Raw genomic sequence first — 26,102 nt, forward strand, 5'->3', positions numbered from 1 at the left:
TATTATTAGCCCCAGGGGTACAGGTCTGTGAATCGCCAGGTTTACACACTTCACAGCACTCACCATAGCACATACCCTCCCCAATGTCCATAGCCCAACCACCCTCTCCCTACCCTCCTCCCCCCAGTAACCCTCAGTTTGTTTTGTGAGATTAAGAGTCTCTTATGGTTTGTCTCCCTCCTGATCCCATCTTGTTTCATTTTTTCCTTCCCTCCCCCACAAACCCTCCACATTGCCTCTCAAATTCTTCGTATCAGGGAGATCATATGATAATTGTCTTTCTCTGAATGACTTATTTCGCTCAGCATAATACCCTCTAGTTCTAGCCATGGCATTGCAACAGGCAAGATTTCACTCCTTTGATGGCTGCATAGTATTCCACTGTATATATATATACCACATCTTCTTTATCCATTCATCTGTTGATGGACAGCTACGTTCTTTCCATAGTTTGGCTATTGTGGACACTGCTGCTATAAACATTCAGGTGCATGTGCCCCTTCAGATCACTACATTTGTATCTTTAGGGTAAATACCCAGTAGTGCGACTGCTGGGTCGTAGGGTAGCTCTATTTTCAACTTTTTGTGAAACCTCCATGCTGTTTTCCAGAGTGGTTGCACCAGCTTGCATTCCCAGCAACAGTGTAAGAGGGTTCCCTTTCTCCGCATCCTCGCCAGCATCTGTCATTTCCTGACTTGTTAATTTTAGCCATTCTGACTGATGTGAGGTGGTATCTCACTGTGGTTTTGATTTGTATTTACCTGATGCCGAGTGATGTGGAGCATTTTTTCATGTGTCTGTTGGCCATCTGGATGTTTTCTTTGCAGAAATGTCTGTTCATGTTCTCTGCCCATTTCTTCATTGGATTATTTGTTCTTTGGGTGTTGAGTTTGATAAGTTCTTTATAGACTTTGGATACTAGCCCTTTATCTGATATGTCGTTTGCAAATATCTTCTTCCATTCCTTCAGTTGTCTTCTGGTTTTGTTTACTGTTTCCTTTGCTGTGCAAAAAGCTTTTGATCTTGATGAAGTCCCAATAGTTCATTTTTGCCCTTGCTTCCCTCGCCTTTGGCGATGTTTCTAGGAAGAAGTTGCTGTGGCTAAGGTCAAAGAAGTTGCTGCCTGTTCCCTGCCCTAAGAGAATGTCACCACCTGAACAGTTCACGGTGAAGCTGAGAGGACAGGATGGGGTAAGACAGCAACCGCAGCTGTGCTGCTACAGGGAGTCACTGATAGTCAAAGCTCGATCCCTGGTGTCTCCAACCTGACCAGGTGGGCAGAGCTTAGGGAAGCCACCTTCCCTCTATTGAGGCGTCCTAGGACATCTAACTTGCCACCAGGTCTTTTTGACCAGACATATCCTAGCTAATCGATGTCCAAACACCAGAATGTGAGGCCAACCTTCTATCTGAGTTAAACTTTTGACAAGGGAACAAATTTCAAACTGATGTGTCAGTCACATAGCTAGCTGTAGAGCTTGCAACTTACTAGCGACAGCTGCCCAATGCCATGTGAAGTAACAGACTGGTTTTTTGGTTTATTTCTTCCTTCAGTTTTAATGTTATGTAATGTATTTAAACCCTTATTTAAATAAAACTTGTTTTCAGAAGAAAAAAAAAAAAAGAGGTTGCTGCCTGTGTTCTCCTCAAGGATTTTGATGGATTCCTTTCCCACATTTAGGTCCTTCATCCATTTTGAGTCTATTTTTGTGTGTGGTATAAGGAAATGGTCCAGTTTCATTTTTCTGCATGTTGCTGTCCAATTTTCCCAACACCATTTGTTGAAGAGACTCTTTTTTCCATTGGACACTCTTTCCTGCTTTGTCAAAGATTAGTTGACCACAGAGTTGAGGGTCTATTTCTGGGCTCTCTATTCTGTTCCATTGATCTATGTGTCTGTTTTTGTGCCAGTACCATACTGTCTTGATGATGACAGCTTTGTAATAGAGCTTGAAGTCTGGAATTGTGATGCCACCAACTTTGGCTTTCTTTTTCAACATTCCTCTGGCTATTTGAAGTCTTTTCTGGTTCCATATAAATTTTAGGATTATTTGTTCCATTTCTTTGAAAAAAATGGATGGGATTTTGATAGGGATTGCATTAAATGTGTAGATTGCTTTAGGTAGCATAGACATTTTCACAATAGTTGTTCTTCCAATCCATGAGCATGAAACATTTTTCCATTTCTTTGTGTCTTCCTCAATTTCTTTCATGAGTACTTTATAGTTTTCTGAGTACAGCTTCTTTGCCTCTTTAGAACCCTCTGATCTTAATCCAGAGCTAAATCTACCAGCAACTTGGTAAATTTTTAGTCAGGGCTCTTGATTCTTAAAATGCTAAATGCAGTGCCCAGATGCTGGCATCCATCAAGGAAAGGCAGTTGGCCACTGAACAACATGGGTTTGAACTCCATAGGTCCAGTTATATGTGGATTTTTTTCAATAAATACAGCATAAGATTGTATATGTATTTCCTCTTCCTTATATTTTAATTACATTTTTCTCTTACTTTATTGTTAGTATTGTTAGTATACAGTATATAATACATATAACACAATATATGTGTTAATAGACTGTTTATGTTAATAGTAAGGCTTCCAGTCAACAGTAGGCTATTAGTAGTGTTTCTGGGTATCAAAAGTTATTTGCAGATTTTCAACTGTGTGGGGAATTGGTGCCTCCACCCCCTCCCCCGTTCAAAGGTCAACTGAACTATTCATTGCCAAGAATGGAAAGAAAATTGCTGAAAATTTTAGCCCATGAATGAAAAGCAACCCAAAGGAGGAAGCAATTTAATCCCACAGGTGGGGTTTGGGAGAAGGCAAGAAGAGGACTGAAGCTTTGCACAAGTGGGCATGGAAACAATAGGACCATCAAGTTTACTTTTTAAATGACAACAATAATGCTTCCAACTAAGATTTCAGGCCACAATATATGGTGGAGTTGGAGACAGGAGGAAGATTAGATTGAGAGGAACAATAATGGCCAAGAGTTTGAACAGTCTGGTTGACATCGTGTCTGCTCACATTTAGCACCCCTCCCTTAATATGTGCTTTTTTGGGTAAAGACTTAGATAGACTAAACACTGGCTGATTGCCAATTGTATGAATATTACTGATGGTATGAAATCAAATTGTGGAAAATAAACTAGGCCAGATTTTCATTAATAACCTAACCACTATTGAAAAGCCTGGAGAAAATACTGTCAGATAATAAGTAGCTATAAATGTCATGCAAATCAGGATTTTGCATAGCTATTGGAAGCCTCGGTTTACATGCCTGAGAACACAAACCATCACCATGCCTGTCACCTGCCATCCCTCTGCCCAACTTCTGAGCAAAAAAAAAAAAATGCTTCTGAGGGCAATGAACTCTAAGACCTAAATGACTGTTTCTGTTGCACTTTGGAGAGAAGGTTCTTCCTGAGGAAGTGGCCACCCAAGGAAGCCAGTTAGTGTAAGCCTTTGTGCTTTTAGGCCAAGAAATGAACACATCACCCCCTAGGGATGTCAATCCAGTGCCTTGTTCAAGCACTAAATTTTTGTAAGATAAAATATTTTTCTTTTTTAGGCAAGGGAATAAGTAAAGACACCAACTGCCAAAGAGAGCCTAGGGAGTCCTTAACACTTTTCCATTAACATGAAGGAGCAGAACAGCTCCATCTATTACATCAAAGCCTCATCAGAGACCCTAATCCTTTCTGAAAGGAACTCTCACGCAGCCAAGCCTTTAATTTGCTGAATAATAGGTCCCCTGATTAACCCTTGCAAAGCAAAGCACAGACGTTGCAGGCAACAAATGTTCCCAGGGGTTGAGAAAGAAAGGGGTGGGGGTTGGGATGTCTACTACTCCCACTATTAGTGACTCCATGCATAGGTTTCTAAGAGGTTAGTTTTCTGTTTTCCTTTTCCATTTTCCCTGTTCACTCTCTCTCCTGGGAATATGCTACTTCCCTGCTATCATGTGTCCTGAGCTTCAAGCCACTGTAACTCAGTGACATGCATAGATAGGTGATGTGGAATGACTTGTGTTGCCAAATATACTCATGTCATAAATCAGTAACATGAAAGATCCTTTCAGTACCATTTACCAACAACCCCACTCTGTGACAAGCCACTTGTGCTCTGGGGAAAAAAGACACAAAGAAGAGAACGAAAGAGAGGAAAGGAGAAGAAAAAGGAAAGGAAAGGGGAAAGGAAAGAGAAAAGAAAAGGGGAAAGGAAAAAGGAAGGCATAAAGAGGAAAGGAAAGGGGAACTAAGGAAAGGAAAAAGAAAAAAGAATAGGACTAGGAACCCACAATTAGAAGGAAGGGAAAAAAAAAAAAAGGAAGAGAGGGAATAATGTCAGCTCAGGCATTTCCCCTATCTATTCCAATTAAACAGATGTCTCGTGTTAAAAAAAAAAGAAAGAAAGAAAGAAAAGGGGGTGAATAATCCTTGTGGTATCCTACTGTCAGAGGAAGACAACTGTATACTATGTTGCCAAGGATAGGTAACAAGTTAGATCAGGCCTGGGTTTCACAGTAGTGTATATTAATAAATCACATACATATTGGGACTTCTGCTCATTACATCAGATAATGAGATGAATGACTGAATGTATGACACAGTGGTCAATTATCATGTGGAAGATATAAATTCTGTTGTGCTGAGGACATTTATCTCTGTATTGATCTGGCTTGGCAAGCAAGGATCATAAATTACTAGCCTTCCACAACTGTAAGATAAATACTCTAATAACACAATGCCACCAACTCCTGTTTTCCCAATAAATTTCCATATGGTTTCAGTTAAAGAAGGAAAATGCAGTGAATGGTTTTCTTAATTTTTATTTTATTGTCAAAAATTTGGGGCACCTGGGTGGCTCAGTGGGTTGAGCCTCTGCCTTCACTCAGGTCATGATCTCAGGGTCCCGGGTCCCCACATCTGGCTCTCTGCTCAGCAGGGAGACTGCTTTCTCTTCTCTCTCTGCCTGCCTCCCTGCCTACTTGTGATCTCTCTCTCTAATATATAAATAAAATCTTTTAAAAAATTATATACATAATGAAGACCATAGAGAAGTCCTGTCTATCCCAAATAGCAGTGTGCTAGGGCCAACATACGCAAGTTCCCTAGATATTATTGTTACATTTTCAGGAACTTTGTCTTTGTTACATTGGTAGCCTGAAATTGGCTATGGTGGGGCTATTTACACCACAAAATTAGTAAATGATATGAATCAGCCTCCCAGCCCTATTCAGCAAGTTGTTAAATATCAATGCTCATGGACTAGAGATCTTGGGGAAAACTGATAATTCAAAAGCACTGTGATACCAGTACAAATCTCTTTTTACCACTTTTCCCCTCTAATTCTTTTTTTTCCCTTTCATTTCCTACCTTCTGTTGGATTGACAGAGTTTTCTCTTAAATCCTTTTTTCCTTCTGTTGGTTTAGAAACGAGGCATTGTTTTCCTATAGTTTTAGTCATTATTCTGCATGTTTAAAATATCTACTTAACTATAAACTTTCCAGTAGTTCTGTCCTCTTCTTGAGCACAAGAATCTATGCATGCCTTAACCATGAACTGAACACTGCCCCTCCTTGAATTCTGATTGTTTAGATTTTATCCCAAATCATTTTCCTTCTTAGGGTTAAAAGTTACTTATTTTACCTGTTCAGAGTGCTCTATGAAACTATTTCATTTCAAATGAATTTATGCTTCATTCATTGTGGTGAATAGTTGTCTTTCTTAGCTTAGCCTTTCTTAGCCTCTTTATGTGTTTTGAAATTTCAGTTGGCAGGCTCACATTGAAGAGGAGAATTTTTTCCTCTCACTTTCTTTCTGTGCTCATCCTCTTAATGTATTGACTTTAGGGTTGTGTCTTCTTGGATCCCTAAGTCTCTAGCCCATAGCCAGGTTTTAGAATGCCATTTTTGTGCTCCTGTCCCAAGGCTTTATTAGGTATACGGAAGAGCTCATCATTGTGGAGGCAGAGGGTCTAGCTGCTTATATATCCTACCATTCTCAGCCAGAAGTTGGCTAAGAGCCATAATCCTGGGCAATGGTCAGCAATTCCCCAGCTGCTGGAGAACACACAGAGGAAACTGCTATAGTTAGAGCACAGCCTCATATGACCTCTCCCTTATCCCATTTTCTTCCTCAGCTTCTTTTCATCAGCCTGTAAGAACTACCCCACACACTGGCTTTAGGAAGGAGTCCAATTATGGACACTATCTTGCTTGGGGCTCTCTTAGTCTTTTTACCCAGAGGAGCCAAACTTAAAGCCATCACTGCTTGCTTCTGATCCCAGCAGACTTATGACTTCCACTCAGCTGAGCATTTTGTGTTCTTGTTCCATTTTCATCTGTCTCAATATTTGGATTCCTTCCTTCCTTCCCTAGTAATATTTTTGGCCTTTCTTTTCTTCCTTTGTTATGTTTTTTTGAAAAGTATAAAGTTAAAGATCCCCTGTCACAGAAATTTGTGCATAGAAACAAAGACAAAAATCCTTCAAACTCAAAATTATCCAATAATTTCTTCTGCTTACTGCCCTCCTAAATTGTTTCTTTGGTAATATCTACTGCTCTGAAGAATGTATTAATAATGTATATGATCAAGATTAACATCTAAGAGATATGACCCTGCACTTATTTTATAGAGAGGAAACAAAGTCTAGCTCATAGGCTTCAAAATCTTGATTCTTACCCATCACACCTACATACTTACTCCCTTAAGGAAGCCTCAGCATGGCAATGTTTATGTTAGAAGGAAACTGCACGCCCGGTAGCCTATCATGTCACTGGCCGTGGTCCTGAAACATCATGAGCCATGCAGACATAGCTCTTTATCTTAATCCTGGATTCAGAAATGGCTCTTCTTCAACCTTTCTCTGGAATTCTGAACCTGGTGATGGAGTACATGGTGGTGGAAAATAGGAAAAGTGGGGTGGCAGGGGGTCAGTGCGGGGGAAATGGAGTGGAATAGGCAGAAGCCATTGGAAAGGAATAACCACTGAGATTGCCAGGGAAGATTTGTTTTGACATCATTTTCATTTATTCAAAGCAACCAAAAAAAGGATCCATAGCTAACTATGGCTACACTTTTAACAAACCTTTTGTTTTTTTCTTTCTTTTTTAATCCACTTTTAACAAGCCTGTCATGTTTCTGATGGTTGAACTTTTAGTTTTGGTTTAGGAAAGTGTGTTGGGGAGTGCATTGATCACTCTTTTCACCTCACACTCTTTTCTTTAATATTATGTTTGCAGTTATGAAAAGTTTACGAAGACCAAGAGTCCTGACACTGAACTTCTAACCCAAGTCCATCATATGCTATGTATGATTTTGAACGTATTGCCTCCTCTCTGTAATTTTTGGTTCTTCAAAAGGAACTGATGTTTATGGAACACGTGCCATGTGCTAAAAACTGTGCCACACATTTGGGATAACAGCAAGTAAGATACACTTTCTGCTCTCAAGGAATTTACAGCTTGAGTGGGGAAACTGGTGAATAAACAATTTCAGGATGGCTTGACCCATTCCTCTCTGCCCCCCTTGCTATGAATATTTGTGAAATGTGCCATGCTGATACACAAGAATGAGGGAAAGGACCTTTGAATCCTCCTGGGGAATTAAAGGGAAGCACCACTTATTCAATTTTGCTAGAATGTAAAGCAAGTTAGGAGAGAATACTATTGCATATATAGAGTCCTTATACTGAGTGACCTTGTGTGTTATTAAAGGCTTTGTGTGTGTCTTATAAGCAATGGAGAGCAACAGCATGATTACAAGTAGGGCATGACTTGATCAGTTTGGCTTTCAGAAAGATCATTCTGTTTTGTGGAGGAGAGTTCACAATGACTATGGTCACAGAATCAAAAATAGTAAAATAGAAGCTTTTGCTTTAGTTGCAGTAAGAGCTGAATCATCATCCAAGAACACCAGACACCTGTATGATGAAATGTTCTGGGGATCCAAAAGAAGCCAGATAGCAAAACCACCACTCTAAATTGGGAGATTGGGGAAACAACATATGTAGGCTGTAGCCAGTGCTCCTACTCCTAGAACCTCTGGGTGCTCTGGCCCCAGATATCAAGAGGAACAGAAGACCATATCCAAATACCCTTACCTATGTAGGTACAGGGGAAGAAGGAGGCTTTACAATAGTCTGGTCACCTATGATATGATGTGGGGGTCTGACAGGGAAAACTATTAAAGATATCTGAGCAACCAAACTTGGATCCTCTTCATAGCTCCAAGTGGTAGAGCATGATGGAGTAAATTCTGACATTCCTCCTCAAAGATACAGAGTAATTAGCCATAAAAAGGAATGAAATACTTACATATGCTACAACACAGATGAACCTCCATACATTATGTTAAGTGAAAGACAAACACCAAAAGCCACCCACTGTATGGTTCCATTTATATGAAATATCCTGAATAGGTAAATCCACAGAGTCAGGAAGCAGATTAGTGTTTTTCAGGGGCTAGAGGGGTGGGGGAAACAGAGAATAACTGCTTAATGGAATAGGGCTTTTGGGGGAGTGATTAAAATGTTTTGGAATTAGATTGGGGTGGTTGTACAACACGCTGAATGTACTAAATAACATTTAATTATTCCCTTTAAATGGTCGCTATTGATGTAAATTTCACCTAAACACACACACACACACACACACACACACACACACACACACACACAGCCCAGAGCATCATGAGCTTGAGAACAAGTCTTGGACTATAATACAGACCTGGGTCTGAATCCTAGCTGTCAGTTTCTAGCTGTGAAATTTCAGGACAGTCACTTTTTTCTAAAAGGTTCACCTTGAGCAGTAACCTCTCTAAGAGGGCAGCAGTTACAATCACTGAAATAATGCGTGTGAAGTGCATTTCACCACATCTGACACATGGCAAGCTTTAAATAAATCTTACTGTTAATATTATCTGTACCCCTGAAACAGACAACCCCAGATTTATTCAACTACTTTGATTTTAACTCTCAGGTATCTTTTAGGCTATACTTGATTTGGCTGAATGTAAGCTTTCTTTGGCTAAATGAGTTTTGCCATGAACAAAGATTTTCATGGAGAACTTGGTTATAATTAAAAAGAAAAGTGGATTCTAGGACCACAAAGGTATAAGCTACCTTTATACGGTTACTCCAGTTCAGTGTCATAGAAAATATCACTAAGTGATCATGATCCTCTATCCTGGACATAGCCTCAGAATCCTTCTAACACAGCATTCTAGGAAGGCAATCAGGTGGTCAGTCTTGGGGATACAAGATGACACCAATCTGCCCTCTCTTTTTATGTAATTTGTTTCTCTCAGACAGGCACATATGACAAAGAAGTCTTAGCACTGAATATGAATTTGATTCTTGAAGGCCAGCAAACATTGATAATTATGGAAATACCCCTCTTTCACTATTAGGCAGTAGGCTTGGGAAGAATTTCATATAAACCTTTAACATTTGAGACGTATTTAAAAAATAAAACAGAAGGGAAGAAGGAAGGGGAAAAGAAGGAAACAAATAAGGAAGAAAATGCTATGGCATTATGGTATAATACTAATACTTGACTTTGTGATGATGTTCCACTGTATTAAAATTTTTTACATTTGATCCTTACTGGTAGATCGGTGGACACTGCTATCCTCACCCACAGCTAAGGAAGCAGAGGCTTGGAGAGATCAAATGAGGTATCCTGTAACCACCAAGTCATGGACTGTACTGGTTTCCTAGGGCTGCAGTAACAAGTTACCACCAACTGAGTAGCTTAAACTTGAGGTATTCATTGTCCCACAGCTCTGGAGGCTGGAAGTCTGAGATCAAGACTCAATGTTGGTAGGGCAATGCTCCCTCAAAGGTGCTAACAAAGGATTTGGTCCAGGCCTCTCTCCTAGCTTTGGGTTGTCTCTTGGCTTATGACAGCCTAACTCCAATATTCATATGGCATTCTGTCTGTGTGCACATTTGCATCCAAATTTCCCCTTTTATAAAGATACCAGTTATACTAGTTTAGGGGCCCATCCTACTCCAATATGATCTCATTCTAATGCATTATATCTGAAATAACCCTATTTCCAAATAAGGTCACATTCTGAGATATTGAGAGTTAGGACTTCCACATATGGAGTTTTAAGGGACATAATTCAACCCATAACATGGGTTGATCAAAACCAAGCATTCTGTACATGTATGAGTAGCACCACTTGAGCCCAAGTGTTTAAGCTTTGGGCTTCCCTTAAAGGCAAGAATTCCCACTATTCACTAAAATATAACCTTTTAAAGAAAATTCTTCTTTAAAAATCATTCAATTGTCCTTCACATTAAAAATCAATTATGGAGGGGTACCTGGGTGGCTCAGTCGGTTAAGCATATGCTTTTGGCTCAGGACATGACCCCAGTATCCTGAATCAAGCCCACATCCAGCTCCCTGCTCAGTGGAGAGTCTGCTTCTCACTATCCCTCTGCCCCTTCCCCAGCTGATGAGTGTGCACGTGCTTGATCTCCCCGCCCTCCCCTTCTCTCTCTCTCTCGTGCTCTTTTTTTTTAAAAAAAGTCTTTTTTAAAAAGTCAATACAGGATTTTCACCCAACTCACTGACCTGGTATGATACCTATAGCATGTATTTGATGAGGTTCCTTATTTCCTTAGGAGATTCTGAATTACAATACTAGAAGGTCAGCTGGAAGCTGGACACACACCCAAAAGGAGATGGAAGACCAAGAGAATCTATGATAGCTCATTATATTTAATATTGCTGTTATAAATTTTGAATCTATTAACACACACAAACACAAACAGCCCTTTCCTCATTAGTGTCAACAGGCTATGTCTGTTATTTTTATCCCTGCCAGAAATCATCAGTGGGCTGGAAGAAGGTAGTACTGGTGACATGAGCCTTCATTTCCATTTTTAATTAAAATTCTTACTGACCCAGAGCCAGATTTCCTTCTGCACCAGAGCCTGTGGAAATTCCACAGTGGAAACTACAGTAGGCAGGGAAGGGAGGAGCAGGCAGAAACCTGGGAGCTTAGCACTGAATGAGAAGAAGATCACAGCTTTTAAGAGAAGATCCAGGAAAGGTGTCAACCTGGCCACCTCATATTCCCACCTTATCCTTACTTTCCCCATCCCTCTCGGGCTCTAGATCAGCCTCAGTGGGGATCATGATTGTCCCTTCTCATGACCACTCTGTTGTGACTCATCACCTTGCAGACACTACTGGCTCTCCTTCCTGACTCTCACATCTCTTTTGCTGATACCACTATTTAGTTATAATATTCATCATTATCATTCACATTTGTTGAGCTCTCCCTCTACATCTCACTTAATTCTTACAACACTCTATAAGGTAGAATGATTACAGGCTATAACCTATCTATACACTCTTCATTCTACTTAAGGACATCATGCTGGTACTATCCTGAGACCAGGGCTGCCCTGTTAGAAGACCACAATTCTTAGCTTCCTTTGTAGCTAGATGTGGCCATGTGATTGAGTTGTAGCTAATGATATGCTGCATGAAACTGCCAGAAAGTCTTCTTAAAGTAAGGAAACTTTCATTTTTCTCTCCTTCCAGCTGGCTGTAATAAGTAGGTAAGTGTTGGAGCTATAGCAGCCATCTTGGCCCATGAGGTGACCTTGGGAATGGAAATCACACTTAATGGGGTAGCACTAGAGCAGTGCCTACACGGCCTCCCAGATTATTTCATAAGAAATGAAAATAAAAACTTAACTTATTTAAGCCATTGTTATTTGGGATTTTCTATTACAGCAGAATTTGTCTTAATCCCAAGAGGTTATCATATAAATATTAGTACTCCTATTTTACAGATGAGGACATTGAGGCTCAGAAACATTAAGTAATTTGTCCAAGGCAAAAAATCTAAGTAGCAGGTGTCTGGATGGCTCAGTCAGTTAAGCATCTGCCTTTGGCTCAAGTTATGATCTCAGAGTCCTGGGATCCAGTCCCGCATTGGGGGTTTGCTCAACAAGGAGTTTGCCTCTTCCTCTGCCCCTCCCCCTGCTTGTGTGTTCGCTCTTCTCTCAAATAAATAAAAAAAATTTTTTAAAAATCTAAGTGGCAATGCTAGAATACAATCTGACTTTAGGTCTAGTGTTCTTAACCTCTCCAACATATATTCTCTAAAAAGTCCCTTTCCCAAATGAAAATATTGGCGTCCCCACGTTCAACTGTTCCTTTTCTGTAGCACCTGTCTCCTCCCATCATTAGTTATCAAGCACTATGGGTTCTGCCTCCCAGAGTGCAGGCATCCATTTCCTGTCCCCCTGTTCCTTCCCCATGAAGAAACTTGTGGCTGGCTGACAGCAGAGACAGAGGCATTGAGCCTGAACAAGATGTGCCCCGGGATGGGATGGGGAAGTAGGACTGTTCGTGGGGCAAACATGAGAAGATAAGTGTACATGCCAGGCACTCCTTCTGTTTTGACTCCTGCTGGAGCAGATTTTCTCAGGTTGAGTTTGGGGGGGTGGTACTGTTGCTGTTCAGAAGGGAGTGGAGGAGTGTGTGTGTCTATGTGTTGTGCCAGAGCTGTGGAAGTTAGTGAGCTGAAACTTCAATAAAGAGAAGGTGGACAGAAGACTGAAATACTCCAGAGGTATTAAAAATGAGAAGGTCATTGACGCTTATTTTTCAGAACAAAAAGGTCTCTTATTTATTACTAAAACTACTAGCACAGAAGCAAAGAAACAAATAGAGAAATAATTTTCCCAGTAAAACATGTCCAAGTGTGCAGATAGCAGTGATGTTTGTAGTTTGATATAGTAAGCTGCTAATGACTTTGCCACAACATAAATATATGTGGCATCTCGTGTGGTATTCCTTACAGATCCAGCTTCATTCTTTTCTAATATCTCCTCTTGGAATTGTACCTGATTTTAGTGTAAGTTTTCATTTGAAACCACTGGGGAATGGGATAATTCCACTTTTGTTTCTTGGCCAGGAATTCCTAGCTGATGGTCTTGTGAGAGACATACAAAGGAATGGAGTCAGCTACACACACCATGATGGTTCTGAAAGGAGAGCGAGCCAGTGACACTTTGAAAAACCAATTTCAGAATAGTGGCACAGACCAAATGCAAAGAATAATAAAAATAATAACTATTGTTGATTATGAACACTGAAACAAGTTTTTTGGGGCTTCAAATCCCAGCTCCCCTACTTATTAACTGTGGTCTCAGAACTCTTGACCTCTTTCTATGTCAATTTTCTGTAAAATGGAGATATGAGAACTGCCTCATAGGACTATGAGAATTACCTGCATTACATGACATGTTAAGAACAGAGCCTAGCATGAGTAAAAGCTATTTGCCAGGTTCTACAGACACATTATATAATTTAATCCTTACAATAACCCTATGAGTCAGGTCTTCTCTCTCCCAGCTTGACAAATGAGGACTAAGGGTCAGAGAGGTTAAATACCTTCCCTAGAGGGGCACATCTAGTAAGTGACACAGCTGAATGCACACACTGTTTTTCTTGATGAACCAGGTGGTGCTCTGGGGAAGGCTATGGGCAGAGGTATGAGTCATGCCCACCACCCCAGCCCCAAACCCACACCTTATGCATGGACACAAAACACAGAGCTCACCATCACTTCTGTTGACTTCAACTGTAGACTCTCTTTGATTTATATTACAAAATTCTAGTATGAATTTAAAAAAAGAAGAAAGAAAGAAAAACCAGTATGAGGTAAATGGAACAGAATATCACCTAGGATAACCTATCTAAAAGTCACCTGACATAATGGGCTATAAGCAATAATGTGAAATCTACAACATATGCTACAGATCTGATTTCTTGCAAGACCCAAACCCAGAGTTTGTTGGGAGACAAATAGAATATGCTGCCTAGAGTCTGGATTACCCACTTTACTATGCTTCTTGCTGCTGCTGCTGCTGCTGCTGCTGCTTCTCCTCCTTCTTCTTTTTTTTAAAGATTTTATTTATTTATTTGAGAGGAAGAGAATGAGAGAGAGAGAGCATGAGAGGGGGAAGGTCAGAGGGAGAAGCAAACTCCCTGATGAGCAGGGAGCCCCATGTGGGACTCAATCCTGGGACTCCATCCTGGACTCCAGGATCATGACCTGAGCCAAAGGCAGTCGCTTAACCAACTGAGCCACCCAGGTTCTCTGCCTCTTGCTTCTTTCAGATAAGGCTAAAACCCTCATTGCTAAGGTTTCTATGATAACAGTATATTTCAGATATATGTGGGCACTGTACCATGTTCCAAACTTCAAATGACACTGAACCACGTTTTGGTTTACATCATGAGAAAATCGGATTTTACTGGCTGAGTTTCTAAGTAGGGTCTAAGGGGGATCAAATCAGGCCCTTGGTGCCTTTAGATGATCTATTAGGTAATATAAATTAGACATTCTTCAGGGAAACATAACCTTGAAACACACAGCTTTATCTGTTCTTTTCATGAAGAGGGGAAAAAAACCCCAATTTCTCAAGGTGAGAAAGAAGTTGGGTTGCATTTGTAAGTATATTGATCAATATATGTTAAGAGGAGAGAGAAGGATTTGGGGGTGCTTTAAATTAGAATTTTTTAAATTTTGTGCTTCTACATGAGTTTTTATTAATTCACTAATTCCCTGTAGCTCAAGAGATGCTAATTAATTCAAGAAGCCATAATAGCTAATCATTGGCTAAATAAATCTAAAATGGAGAGAGTCTGTCACTGGAGATACCACTGCTCATTTTAATTAAAATTACCAATTTGTAAAGTAATGTAAATAAAGGTTATTGTATCCTTCCACTCCAGGAAGTATTAACCCTTTGCACAGCCACCTGAGAATCTAACAAGACTTAAAAAGCTGAGAATATTTGTGGAGCTTAATCAATAAACTAATTTAGGATATTTATCATTCCAAGTGTGTTATTCATGGACATTATAAAAACCATGCGAAATAAAGCTGCCTTGAAACATAATAGGGGATGGAGAAGAGCTAAGAGTGGTTGCCTCGAAGGAAATACAATCAATGTGAAGGAAGCAACCACCCCAAAATAAATGATTACCTTTATAAACATTCAGGCCTAGGGAAAAGCAAATGTTCCAGCTCTGAGTTTCCATTTTTAAGGAATAAATTTTTGCAAATGTGCATTAGTTTTAGCGGTTTTGTAGCTCAGAGTGATCACACCTTGTTAACATGCAATACAACTGCTTGTAGCCACGTGAATGTCATTTGGAGGGATAGAAAAGGCCACCTCTTCATTACATGACTAAATGGTAAGGATCAGCCACAAAGCTCACCTTGGGATATGGATACACCTGCATGCTTAGCTGCTCAGGCCAGCCAACCCAAGAAAGCAGTGTGTGCTGGAGACCATATAGTGTGAGTCATCACTAAATCCTAAGCTGAGAAGCCTTGGTGCTCCTGGTAGATTCGCCCTTGCCTCAGAGAAATCCTTCTTTATTGTCTCTCTGATCAGTTCAGGAGCTGATGATAAAGTCCTAAAACTAACTCCTAATAAAACCCCAAAATTTTAGACACAAAATGAAAAAGCATAGTTCACAGATACCTTTTAGACAATGGTTGGGGAAGTATTATAGTTTAGTCAAAGATGTGAAATTAGTTTGAATTGAAAAAAAAAAGTGATATCCTTTGGGATGAAGGTGAAGCTGGCAAAGGAAAATTACTGTCATCTTGTCAAAAGGCTATGTCTGAATGGAGCCTCCTGACAAAACAGAAGTCTGGCTGAAACCTGAACCAGATAAACTTGTTATGCAAATAGCTTTAGCCATAGGGGAAAGGGCTGATAATGAAATCTCTACAAAGTCCACCACACATTATGTGGGTGACCAAAACACCAGGCAGGGTCCTAGCATACGGATAAAAAGCAATGCAGAATTTATGTGAGGATCATGTTTAATTTATCATAACTATGCTGTCAGGAGTCATGCTTTGACAAATGCATAACTAACACATATAAATGAGTCAATTATCACTAACGACCAAAGGTTTAGAACCAAACTGATGTTTCTTTTTTTTTTCTTTTTTAAACCACAAAACATGTTTACTGATAAGATTTGCGACCTTCTTAAAATCTCTCCTAGTGTCTCCAAATTAAAAAGACTGGAAACCTAAAAAACACCAAGCCACCTCCTAGCACTCATGTCCTGCCCCCACCCCACCTCATGTACATTCATATTCATTCCCTCTCTCATTCACACACACACACACACTCTCTCTCTCTGTCTCTCTCTCACACACACACATCCTGTCCCCTGTCTACACAGCTATAATCAGTAGGCTATAGCCAGGTCAGTCCCTTTGGACCACCGCAGCAATCAATGAGAAGCCATACAGGTCCTTGGTAAGTGGTAACCAACGTGGACCAAAAAAGATCAAGATTATTGACTCACCTCTGCTATGATTTAGCAGTCGCATGGGGATAGGGTATTAAGAGTTTTAAAGCTGCTAAAGAATTTCTAGTCCTGTTTATTCTTTAGAGAGAATCAGTTTATTTACCTTAATACAATGCATTGTTATTCAGTCTACAATGGGAATTGAAACAATTATCTGAAAAGTTCCAGCTAAAAACATCTTTCCTGAAATTACCAGAAAATCATCTTCCCCACCCCAGTCCCACCAATAATGAGAAGTTTATAATCTGAAGGCCTTAATCCTCTATCCTGTTCCCAGTTCTCTCCCAATATGAGCAAGATAAGTATAAACGCAAACCAAGGCTCTCTTTAAATAGACATTTCTAACCCAGTGAGTGTCATTGTTTGTATTTCATTAGAGATTTGAATAAACAGAATGAAATAGTAAAGTCAAACTCAATTGGTAGGGTAATGACAGCCTGGGGTATGCAGGCTCACCTATGTAACCAAAGGTTATTATTTGGGAATAGTGGGCAGGTTTCTACACAAAGATACAAAATATAATAATTAGTCCCTAATCTTGAGACTCATATTCCTAAAAATCTTGTAAAAAAAAGAACTCATGGCTGAGGAATTTAAGATGGTATGGGGAAAGCAGGATTGGGAGCTGAAGTCAGGAAAGAATCTATGAGCAACTATAATACAGAATATTTTCACTAATAAAACCATTAAGGGCAATTCATTAAGTAAACAGAAGACTGAGGACACTTTTCCATATCTTAAATTAGTGGTAAAGCACACAAATCACTTGATTTCTATTTACCTTCACTGGTTCATAAGAACGTTTTCAGACTCTCCCTCTCCAGCCATTTCAACAAGATGCTTTTGTTTTGCCCCTGATGGTATGCATACTAAAGGCATCATTTTTTTGTGTTCTGTCTTCCATTCTAATATCAAGGTCCTCTAAGTCTAAAGCAAATCAGAATGAGTGCATCTGGAGTTCTCAGTGTTGGGAAAAACAAGCATATTTAAATGGGCATATAATAGGATCCTGCCGCAAAGAGAAATCAATAGTTGGAAGGTATTTGCACACTGTTTAACCCTGAGAGTCCCAACCCCAACATCAAGTATGTACCTTTATTCCCAAATCCATCTAAGCAATACCATGCTTGGTTTAAGAACATGGATATATGCTTGAAAATATATATAGAAGATAAAATTTGGTGAGTCAAGTCACATTTTAGAAGCATCACAAGAGCTTGGTATAGGAAGGCATATTTGTGAATATGTAATGGATTTTTCTAAGCCAACAGCTTCCAGAAGGTCAATCAAGGGAATCTGTATGCAGCAATGGAACAAAAAGGAAAACTCTTTAAATCCAGCCTTTGCTAGCAAAATCACTGGAACCCAGAGGCCCTGGATTTCTCTCCCTGGGGTGTGCTCCCAGCAACCAGGGTGTCTTGAGTTCTCCAGTTCTCTCCGCCTCCTCCCCCTTTGGCTCCCAAATCCCAGGAGGTGCCTCATCCTCTGCTCCTACATGAGCATCATCCTTCTTGCTCTATCTGTTGCTCCTCTCACTATTGCCTGCCATTGCCACCTTGAGCTGTGGCTGCTTCTGCATTCTTCAGACTTTGTAGAAACACCAGAGTGGGAACTAGAGGGGTGAGGAAATGCCCTAGCCTTGAATTTCATGGTCACATTCCAATACAGCCTTGCTTGGTAGAGTTCTTGGAGTACTAAGAAAGATGGAACAAGTCCAGGAGGGGCTGGACAAGCAAACAATTTTAGGGACTGTGAACTATAATGCACTTGAAACAAAAATTAAATATAGGATTATAGCTCTTTCTACTAATCCTTGGGGTCAAATATATTTTGAAATTCAGAATTTTATAAAATTTTAGAAATGTAAACCAGTGCATTTACTGTATGTTACATAATATTCCCCAGCAGGATCTGGGGCAGCACGCTATAATCAAACACATTAATAAATCTGCAACAATTCACATGAATATTCACACCGAGTGAGATAAATAATGACTATAAATAGTTTCACTTCAGTTTAGGTCATGTGTTGCCACCAAATCAGTTCACATAAGGCCAGGGCCTGTAGCTAAATGAGTCAAGTACAAAAAAAAAAAACAAAAACGCTTTCATTTCTCAGAGCTTTTTGGATTCTAGAATTGTGGATAAGGAATTACTGATCTGTATGATGAGAGCAAGGAAGATAATCAAGGGACTCAGTTTCTTTCATTGCCCTGCTTTTCTAAGGAAGCTAAGTCTACACATAAGCATACGTTAGAGCAATTTGTGTTGACCCTTCCCTATGTACTGTTGATGAGCTATTTTGGGCACTTCTTTTCTCCTCCCATGACCTCTGAACACCTTGTTTGATCTACTAAATACTGAGCACACCTCTTCCCAGTCCCTGTACCTGAATATGCCTTGTAATGCCTCATCTGGATTTCTGCCCACACAGTTCATCAGGCCCCTAGCCTGGGGTCACACAGTCTCTTCTAGCATCTTCCCCAGATCTGTGTGGTTTTCTACCAGACCAGGGGCCAGGCCAGAAGCTCATATTCCCAGAACTGAGTCACCATCCTATTGGTGTTACTATTGGTTTTGCTCCTGTCTTAGTCCCATTCTATCTTGCCTAGCTCCTGGTAACATAGTTCCCATTGGACATGCCACCCATCACTTGGGTTTTCATCTTGTTCTCCCCACCTTGAGCCATGGCTGGGTCTGTTTACCTTGGTGCCTCACGCCAGAGATCCCACTGTGCCTGCTCAATCATCTTGGGAACTGGAGTTGTGTTCCCACCCCAGAGATCCTAGAGCAAAGCCCAACTTCCAAGCTTTAAGACCCCACTTGAAGGCTGCCACCCTCTGTCTCTTCCCTGGGCCTAGTGTGCATATTACAGTTTCAGATGTTGAGTGTCTGTCCTCCCTTATTAAAAAGGCCACTGGCAGTATTTGCCCCAGGACAAATAGATTAGAGAAATGTGAGTAGATTCTCAGATAAATGTGACCCATACAATCAGGTCTGATTATAGTCAAAAGTCAAACGGAACTTCCTATTTTTCAAATCCTACAGAAGCATCTTCTATCATTTACTGGAACAAATTCTGTGTCATAACGTGCTAAAAGGCATAACGACTTCTAGTGCCAAGTAAATTCCACAGCTTGGATTTCCAATCACTGTTCAAGGCCTTGCTGGATAAGCAATTTTTAGTGGAAGAAATACTCACTGTGAAATAAAGTGGTTGAATTCCTCACACCATTCTTCCGGACGAAGTAAAGTAGGTGGAGGATTTCTGAAAAACAAAAGCAATTTTTTCTTATAAAAAAAAGTGTTTAATTAAAGGCAAAATATCAACTTGTCTTTACTGATATTGTTCTAAATAGCTCTGATAAAATCCATTGTTTCTTCCTGGGTGGGGGTCATTCATTAGTGATAAATTACAAAGTGCCAGCCCCTATTCATTTAGTCCTTCATTTTCTCTGATTAAAGGCCTACTATGTCCATGGCTTTCTCCAGGAGCTGTGAGAGTTACACAGATCAGGACCGTTCTCCAAGAAGACACTAATGAGGGGTGAGGCAAGCACACAACCACTATAACTGAGAGCTGAGTATTATTAAGGCCATAAGAAAGAAAGCTATAAACCTAGTGCTAGGGGCTTTAGAGAAATTTTACAAGGATTTTCAGATCATTATACTACCATGTGAATTAATTTGGGATGCATTTAAAGTACACTCACACATTTATCAGTCAAATTTTTAACCATTTCCTCCTGTATGTCAACTTCTGCAATAAGCACTGGAGAAAGCAAAACAGCTCAGGCAGTGTTCCAGACCCTATGGGGTCCCTGGGTAGAGAGGGTGACAGACAAATAACATAACTAAGTACTGGAGGTTCAAGACAACTAGAGAGTTGCAGAAAGATTCTGGTAACCAGGCAACTTCCTGGTGAAAAGGCAGGTTAAGGGGAAGGTAAGGGCCCTGCATTTGGCTTAGTATTTACCCAGAGATTAAATTTTAAAACAGAACTGACATTACTTTTAATTGGTAAGCGTTTTTTTTCCTGGCCATAAATGGAAGTAGGGGCTTCTGGGCAAATCAAACATACCAAACAGAGAAAGTTACGTTTCTGAGTATCTAAAATATGACTGTAAACCTTAAACACATTACATATGTTATCTTTGTTTTCATCTGGGTTCTAACTGCTTCCCAGTAATTAAATTCTAATGCATAACAGAGAAGTCATATAGATTGCTCAGTTTCAATAGGTGGAAGAATGGGAAGCAGTGAGAATGACAGAAATTTTAAAAAAGTATCAGATAATGTTATTGCAATTTGCCTTTCAATACCTCTCTCATTTTTTTAAGTACAATTTTTGTTCTGACACAATGCTGCCATATAAAGACTACATTTTCCTGAGTTTCTTGCAGCTAGATATGTCCATGTGACTGAGTTCTGGCCAATGATAAAACTGTTCAGTGGTGTTTCTAGGAGCCCTTCTTAAAAGAGGGGAGATATGCCATGTTCCTTCTTCTCCCTTACTGCTTCCTGGAGTATGGATGTGATGGCTGGAGCTTGAGCAGCCATTTTGGACATGAGGTAAACTTGAAAATGAGAGCTATAAGTGGAGTATGGCAAAGAAGATAGGTAGGAAACTGGATTCATGATGACATGGCAAGCTATTGTACAAGCTCTAGACTGCTTCCCATTAGTCTTCCTTACCAGGAGAGAAATAAATGTCCATCATTTTTAGGCCATTGTTATAATGCAATTAATCATAAGTGAGCCAATAATAGTTCAGAGTATTATCCTATCACATGATGAGAACATAAGTTGATAAATGATGTAGAAATACACAAAGACATGTGGGAGCATAATTAAGGAAAAAAATTACCCAATCTGGTGAGTCCCAGAAGACTTTCTGAAGAAGATGAGCTTAAACGGACCCCTTAAGTTTAGGATGGATTTTTCGAGACAGAGGAGGAGAGGGAAGCCACAACAGGCTTAGAAAACAACATGTGCCAAGTCACAGAAGTATAAAAAAGTCTGGGAAGTTCAAAGAATATGAGTAATTTTTTGAGGCTAGACTCTAGGATTCTTTTGGATCTAGAGAGAGAGAGCAGGAGGGAAGGAAGAGTGATAAGAGAGAAGTATATGACTTCTCTGTTACACATTAGAACTTAATTACCTTTCAGATCTTCTGATTCAAAGACCCAAAGGAAAATTACCTGTGTGCCCAGCTAGAAAGAATAAGCAGCTCAAGGTTGGCCTTCAGTTATTTCGGAGGCTGCCTCTATCTCATTCATTTTATTCAACAATATTTGTCGTTATCTTTCCCTTATATTTTTTAAATAATAAAAATACCATCATATAACTTCTGCTTCTGGGCTTATTTGAACTGACCTGTTGTTACTGGCTCCAGCTCTTTGAGGTCCCAGCTGTGGGCCTCAGTGTAGCCTCTCTCAGTGAGGCTATCCTACATCCTCTCTTAGAGCCCTTTCCAGAACTTGAACTTTCCTTGCTCTTCTTAGGTTTTCTCCTTCTGTTCTCACTGAGGTCAGTTCCACAGAGAAGACATGCTTAAGCAATTTACTATCTAATAGACTTAATGCACCCTAAAGCAATTAACCATGACCAAGAAGTCACTTGTAGACAGAATAAACAGACTTCATTAAAACAACCTTAGTAGGCTCAACACTGGCCAGCTGAGCATGAAGGGACAGCCCTCTGTTGCAATTAAAGAGTGACCCAGCAAGAGTCCACTGGAGAAATGGATGGCAAGCATCCACTCCTGTGTAGAGAACACTGCACTTTCCTGTTTTCAATCTGATTATCAGCAGGAACTACAGGCTGGGGCGATGGGTTCCTGAGCTGGCCTGAACCTCTGCAGCAGAGCAGAGAGGAGAGAGCAGGAGATCACCACTCACCCAGACCATCACCAATCTCTGGTGGCCTCACATGAACCCCACACAAGGAAACTTCTTGGAAGCTCCAGCATCATAGGAATTTGGTTTCAGAGCAGCTTATTAGACCTTGTAGGTAGGTGCTCTGTCTTTCCTGGAGTTGATCTATCATACTCAGGTTCAGTAAATAGAGATCTTGTGAAAGATGATTATCTGTGTGTAATGAAAACTAAAAGGAATTTGAAAGGCTTTATGGTACTTTGTTTGCAACAGCAATATAAATTCCAGTTCTCTTGCCATCCAGAAGGAGCACCAAAAAGTAACAGTAGTACCTTTTTGGCTATCAGTACCACAGATGCAAGCTGCAACCCTCCCCAGCAGGTCTCTCTCCAAAAGAAGAGATGCTTCATATTCAGTGCGATGGGAGAGTCAGTGCATAGCTGTGATTCAGAGGCAAGCAGGCACCCCCCACTTACATGTATGGATGCCAAGAGCCTGCAGAATGGATGAATGGTGAGTGGTGAGTGGCCAGGACTGTGAATCTAAATAACCAGCTCTCATTTGGATAATGTTTATAAACATACATTTTGTTTTTTGAAAAAAGGCAAAAAGCAAAAATAGTGGTCAGTGTTTGTTTTGCAGCAAGCCATTATAGGGACAGTGCAAAGCCCGAGCAATGAAAGAGGCCCAACCAAGCTCCTTCCCTCGGAACTACACTCAACTTCTCAGCATCACGCTGTCATAGCCTTGAATCCTGTCTGGGAACATCTGTACTTTGTCTCGATTTATGTTGTGTGTTCGTTACCAATATGTGTCCTACGGCATCAGAAAAGCCTTTGGTCTTGGAATGGCAATTAAATAAATTAATGGCAATCGCTTCTTTGTTTTACGTTCTTTTGGCTCAAAAAAGATTTCATAGGAACATTCTACTTTTCAGGTAGCAGGGGAAACCTGTATTTGATCTGAGTTTTGCCTGCCTGGATTTTACTCCTGTGATTTGGACCCCAAGTTCAATTTCTATAAAGATGATCTGCTGCACACAGACAGCATTAGGGCTAGATGAGACTAGGAGCAATGGGGTGATATTAAAGAGAGTCCTGAACCTATTATTTACCCATTTTTTACCTGGGTCCAGCAAACACAATGGGAATCAAGTTAACCTTCTTCTCCCAAAGCCTAATAAACTGCTTTTCTGAACAGCTGCACTGAATTCATTCTAGTTCCTGAAATGGAGAAGGAGCTGGCTGGGGCAAGCACCTGGCCTCTGGGTAGCCAATCCCCATTTAAACCATTGGCCTATGCCAGGGTATGATGCAAAATGATAATCCGGGTCAATGTGATTCTCTCTAGGTTTTTTCCCCACCTTGCACTGAAAAAAATAAACACAAAACTAACAAAAGAATGAAGGAGTTTAGAAAGAGAGCTGAAGCTAAGAGATCCATGATGACAGGGAATATGGGAGAGGTCACAGAGCACAATGAACACGCTAAAGTTTTAGGAAGCAGAAACTATGAGTAGGCAGAAAACCAGGGAATGAGGAGAAAACAGGCCAGGAAGAGGAGAAAGGAAGAAATGTGTCACAAAGAAACTGAGACCCGGTAGGCTATTCTTGAGTTCCTTTATTGAGTGCTGCTCTCTCTGGTGCATCTAGAATATTCTGTTCTTGGCCCTATTCTCTTCCCATTCTCCACATTAATTGAGAGCTCACCACATGTCAGTGGCTCCCTAATCTCTATCTCCTGCCTTGACTTCTCCTCTGTCTTTCAGTTAGTGCATCCAACTACTTTCTAGATGATCCATTTTTATTTCCCAGGGGCACCTCAAAGTCAGCATGTTCAAAACCAAACTTCTCTTCTTCCCCTAAATCTGCATTCCACTTGGTTGTTGGAGTCAGAAACTTGGGTTCTACCCTCTCCCATAACCCCACATCCAATTGGAGAAGGCAGAAAAATGGCTCCCCAAAGAAGTCCACATTCTAATGCCCAGAACCTATGAATACTCTACCTTCCGCTGAAAAGGGACTTCGCCGATGTGGTTAAGGTTAAGGACATGAAGGATTACCTTAAATTATCTGGATGGACTCAATTTAAACTCTAGTCCTTTAGTTTTTTGTTTGTTTGTTTGTTTTGTTTTTTAAGATTTATTTACTCATTTGAGAGAGAGAAAGAGAAAGAGCATGAGCATTGTGGGGAGGGGCAGAGGGAGCGAGAGAATCTCCAGCAGATTCCCCACTGAGTGAGGAGCATGACACGGGGCTCGATCCTATGTCCCCAAGACCACAACCTGAGCTGAAATCAAGAGTCAGATGCCCAACCAACTGAGCCACCCAGGTGCCCCAATCTCTACTTATTTAAAGCAGAAAAGAGAGGCAGAAAGAAGAGGCAGGAGAGATTTGAAAAGTGAAAGGGACTCTATTTGTCACTGCTGGCTTTGAAGGCAAGGAAAGGGTGTCAGGTGCCAAAGAATGCACGTGGCCTCTGAAAGACGGCAACAGGCCTCTGTTGATACTCAGCAAAGAAATAGGAACCTCAATTCTATAAATGTGAGGAACTGAATTCTTCTAACAACAGGAATGAATAAGGAAACCAAATTTTCCCTTAGAGCCTCCAGAAAAAGGTGCAGCCCTGCCAACACTCTTGATTTTAGCCTCATGAGATCTATGTCAGATTTCTAACTCATAAAACTGGAAGATAATAAATTTGTGCTATGTTAAGCTTCTAAATTTGTGGTAATCTGTTATGACAGCAATAGAAAACTAATACATCAATCAAGTACCAAGTCCTATCTATTCTACTCCCTAAATTCCTTTCTAATCACCTCATCCCCTCTCTCATGTCCTAATTCAGTCACTTTTCATCTCATACCCAGACTACTCCAATATCCTCCTTATTTTTCTCCCTGCCTCCATCCTCATCTCCCTCTAATCCATCTTTCACTTGGCAGCTAGAATTTCTTTATAACATACAAATCTGACCTTGTTATTCTCTTGTTCAAAATTCTTCAGTAAATCCACACTGCCAGCATGATAAAATTTCAACCCCTCTGCCTGATATACAAATGGCTTTCCCTGTTCATCTAACCAGTCTCATCTCAAACCACTTCCCCGTGTGCACCTGATGCTGCAGTACTGTATTGCACAGTACTTGTAGCTCCTAAAGCAGGTCCTGTTATTTCATGCCTCAGGGCCTTTGCATATGCTATACCTTCAGTTCAGAGTGCTATCCCCAATTTGTCCACCTAGTGGACATGCTTTTACTCATGCTCCTACTCATGCTTCATGTGTTTCTTTAGTACTCAGCATAGCAGCACTCTATAAATTTTTGCTGAATGAATGACTTTATGAATGAATGCACACAAATATCCATTTATTGTAAGTAAGCCAAGAAATGATGCCAGGAGAAAATATGACTTGGTCCCCAAAGTGGCGTAAAATTAGACAAAGTGAAACAGCTCCTTTGGATGTGAGCAAATTCTAACTAAATTATTCATACAAGCAGGATTTGAGGAACAAAGGAATCCCCTTGGGTGGTGATTCAGGTTGGATTTGACAATACAAGCCTCATCTTTATTCTTCTGAACCCTGAATGTCCCCAGATCTTTGAACATATCTGACCAAAAGAAGGAAATAAATCATGATTAAAATCTCATCACAGACACTATCTAATGTCAGGACCATTATACACATATGCATGGTGGGCTGGAGATAAGAGGAGATCAATACTAATAACTACCACATGTTGAGTGCTAAGTACCACCAATCTCCTTGCCAAACAATCCTATGAAATAGAAATTATCACTCCAGTTACACAGGTGGGGAAAATGCAGCTTAAAAGAAGAAATTTTCT

At 40.3% G+C, this 26,102-nt stretch overlaps 1 protein-coding gene across 1 annotated transcript in view; it reads right to left on the reverse strand.

The window, feature by feature from the left end:
- The window catches only part of MYO3B (myosin IIIB), a gene marked incomplete at both ends in the record, with an annotated part of 377,682 nt that overhangs the window by 245,548 nt on the left and 106,032 nt on the right, over positions 1-26,102 (reverse strand). The window contains one exon of the mRNA XM_080799209.1: positions 19,584-19,649. Coding sequence (XP_080655335.1) covers positions 19,584-19,649 — 66 coding nt within the window. The remainder of the gene's footprint in view (positions 1-19,583; positions 19,650-26,102) is intronic.

The sequence above is a fragment of the Martes martes genome (assembly GCF_963455335.1).
Source record: "Martes martes genome assembly, chromosome: 3".
Classification (NCBI taxonomy): Eukaryota; Metazoa; Chordata; class Mammalia; order Carnivora; family Mustelidae; genus Martes; species Martes martes.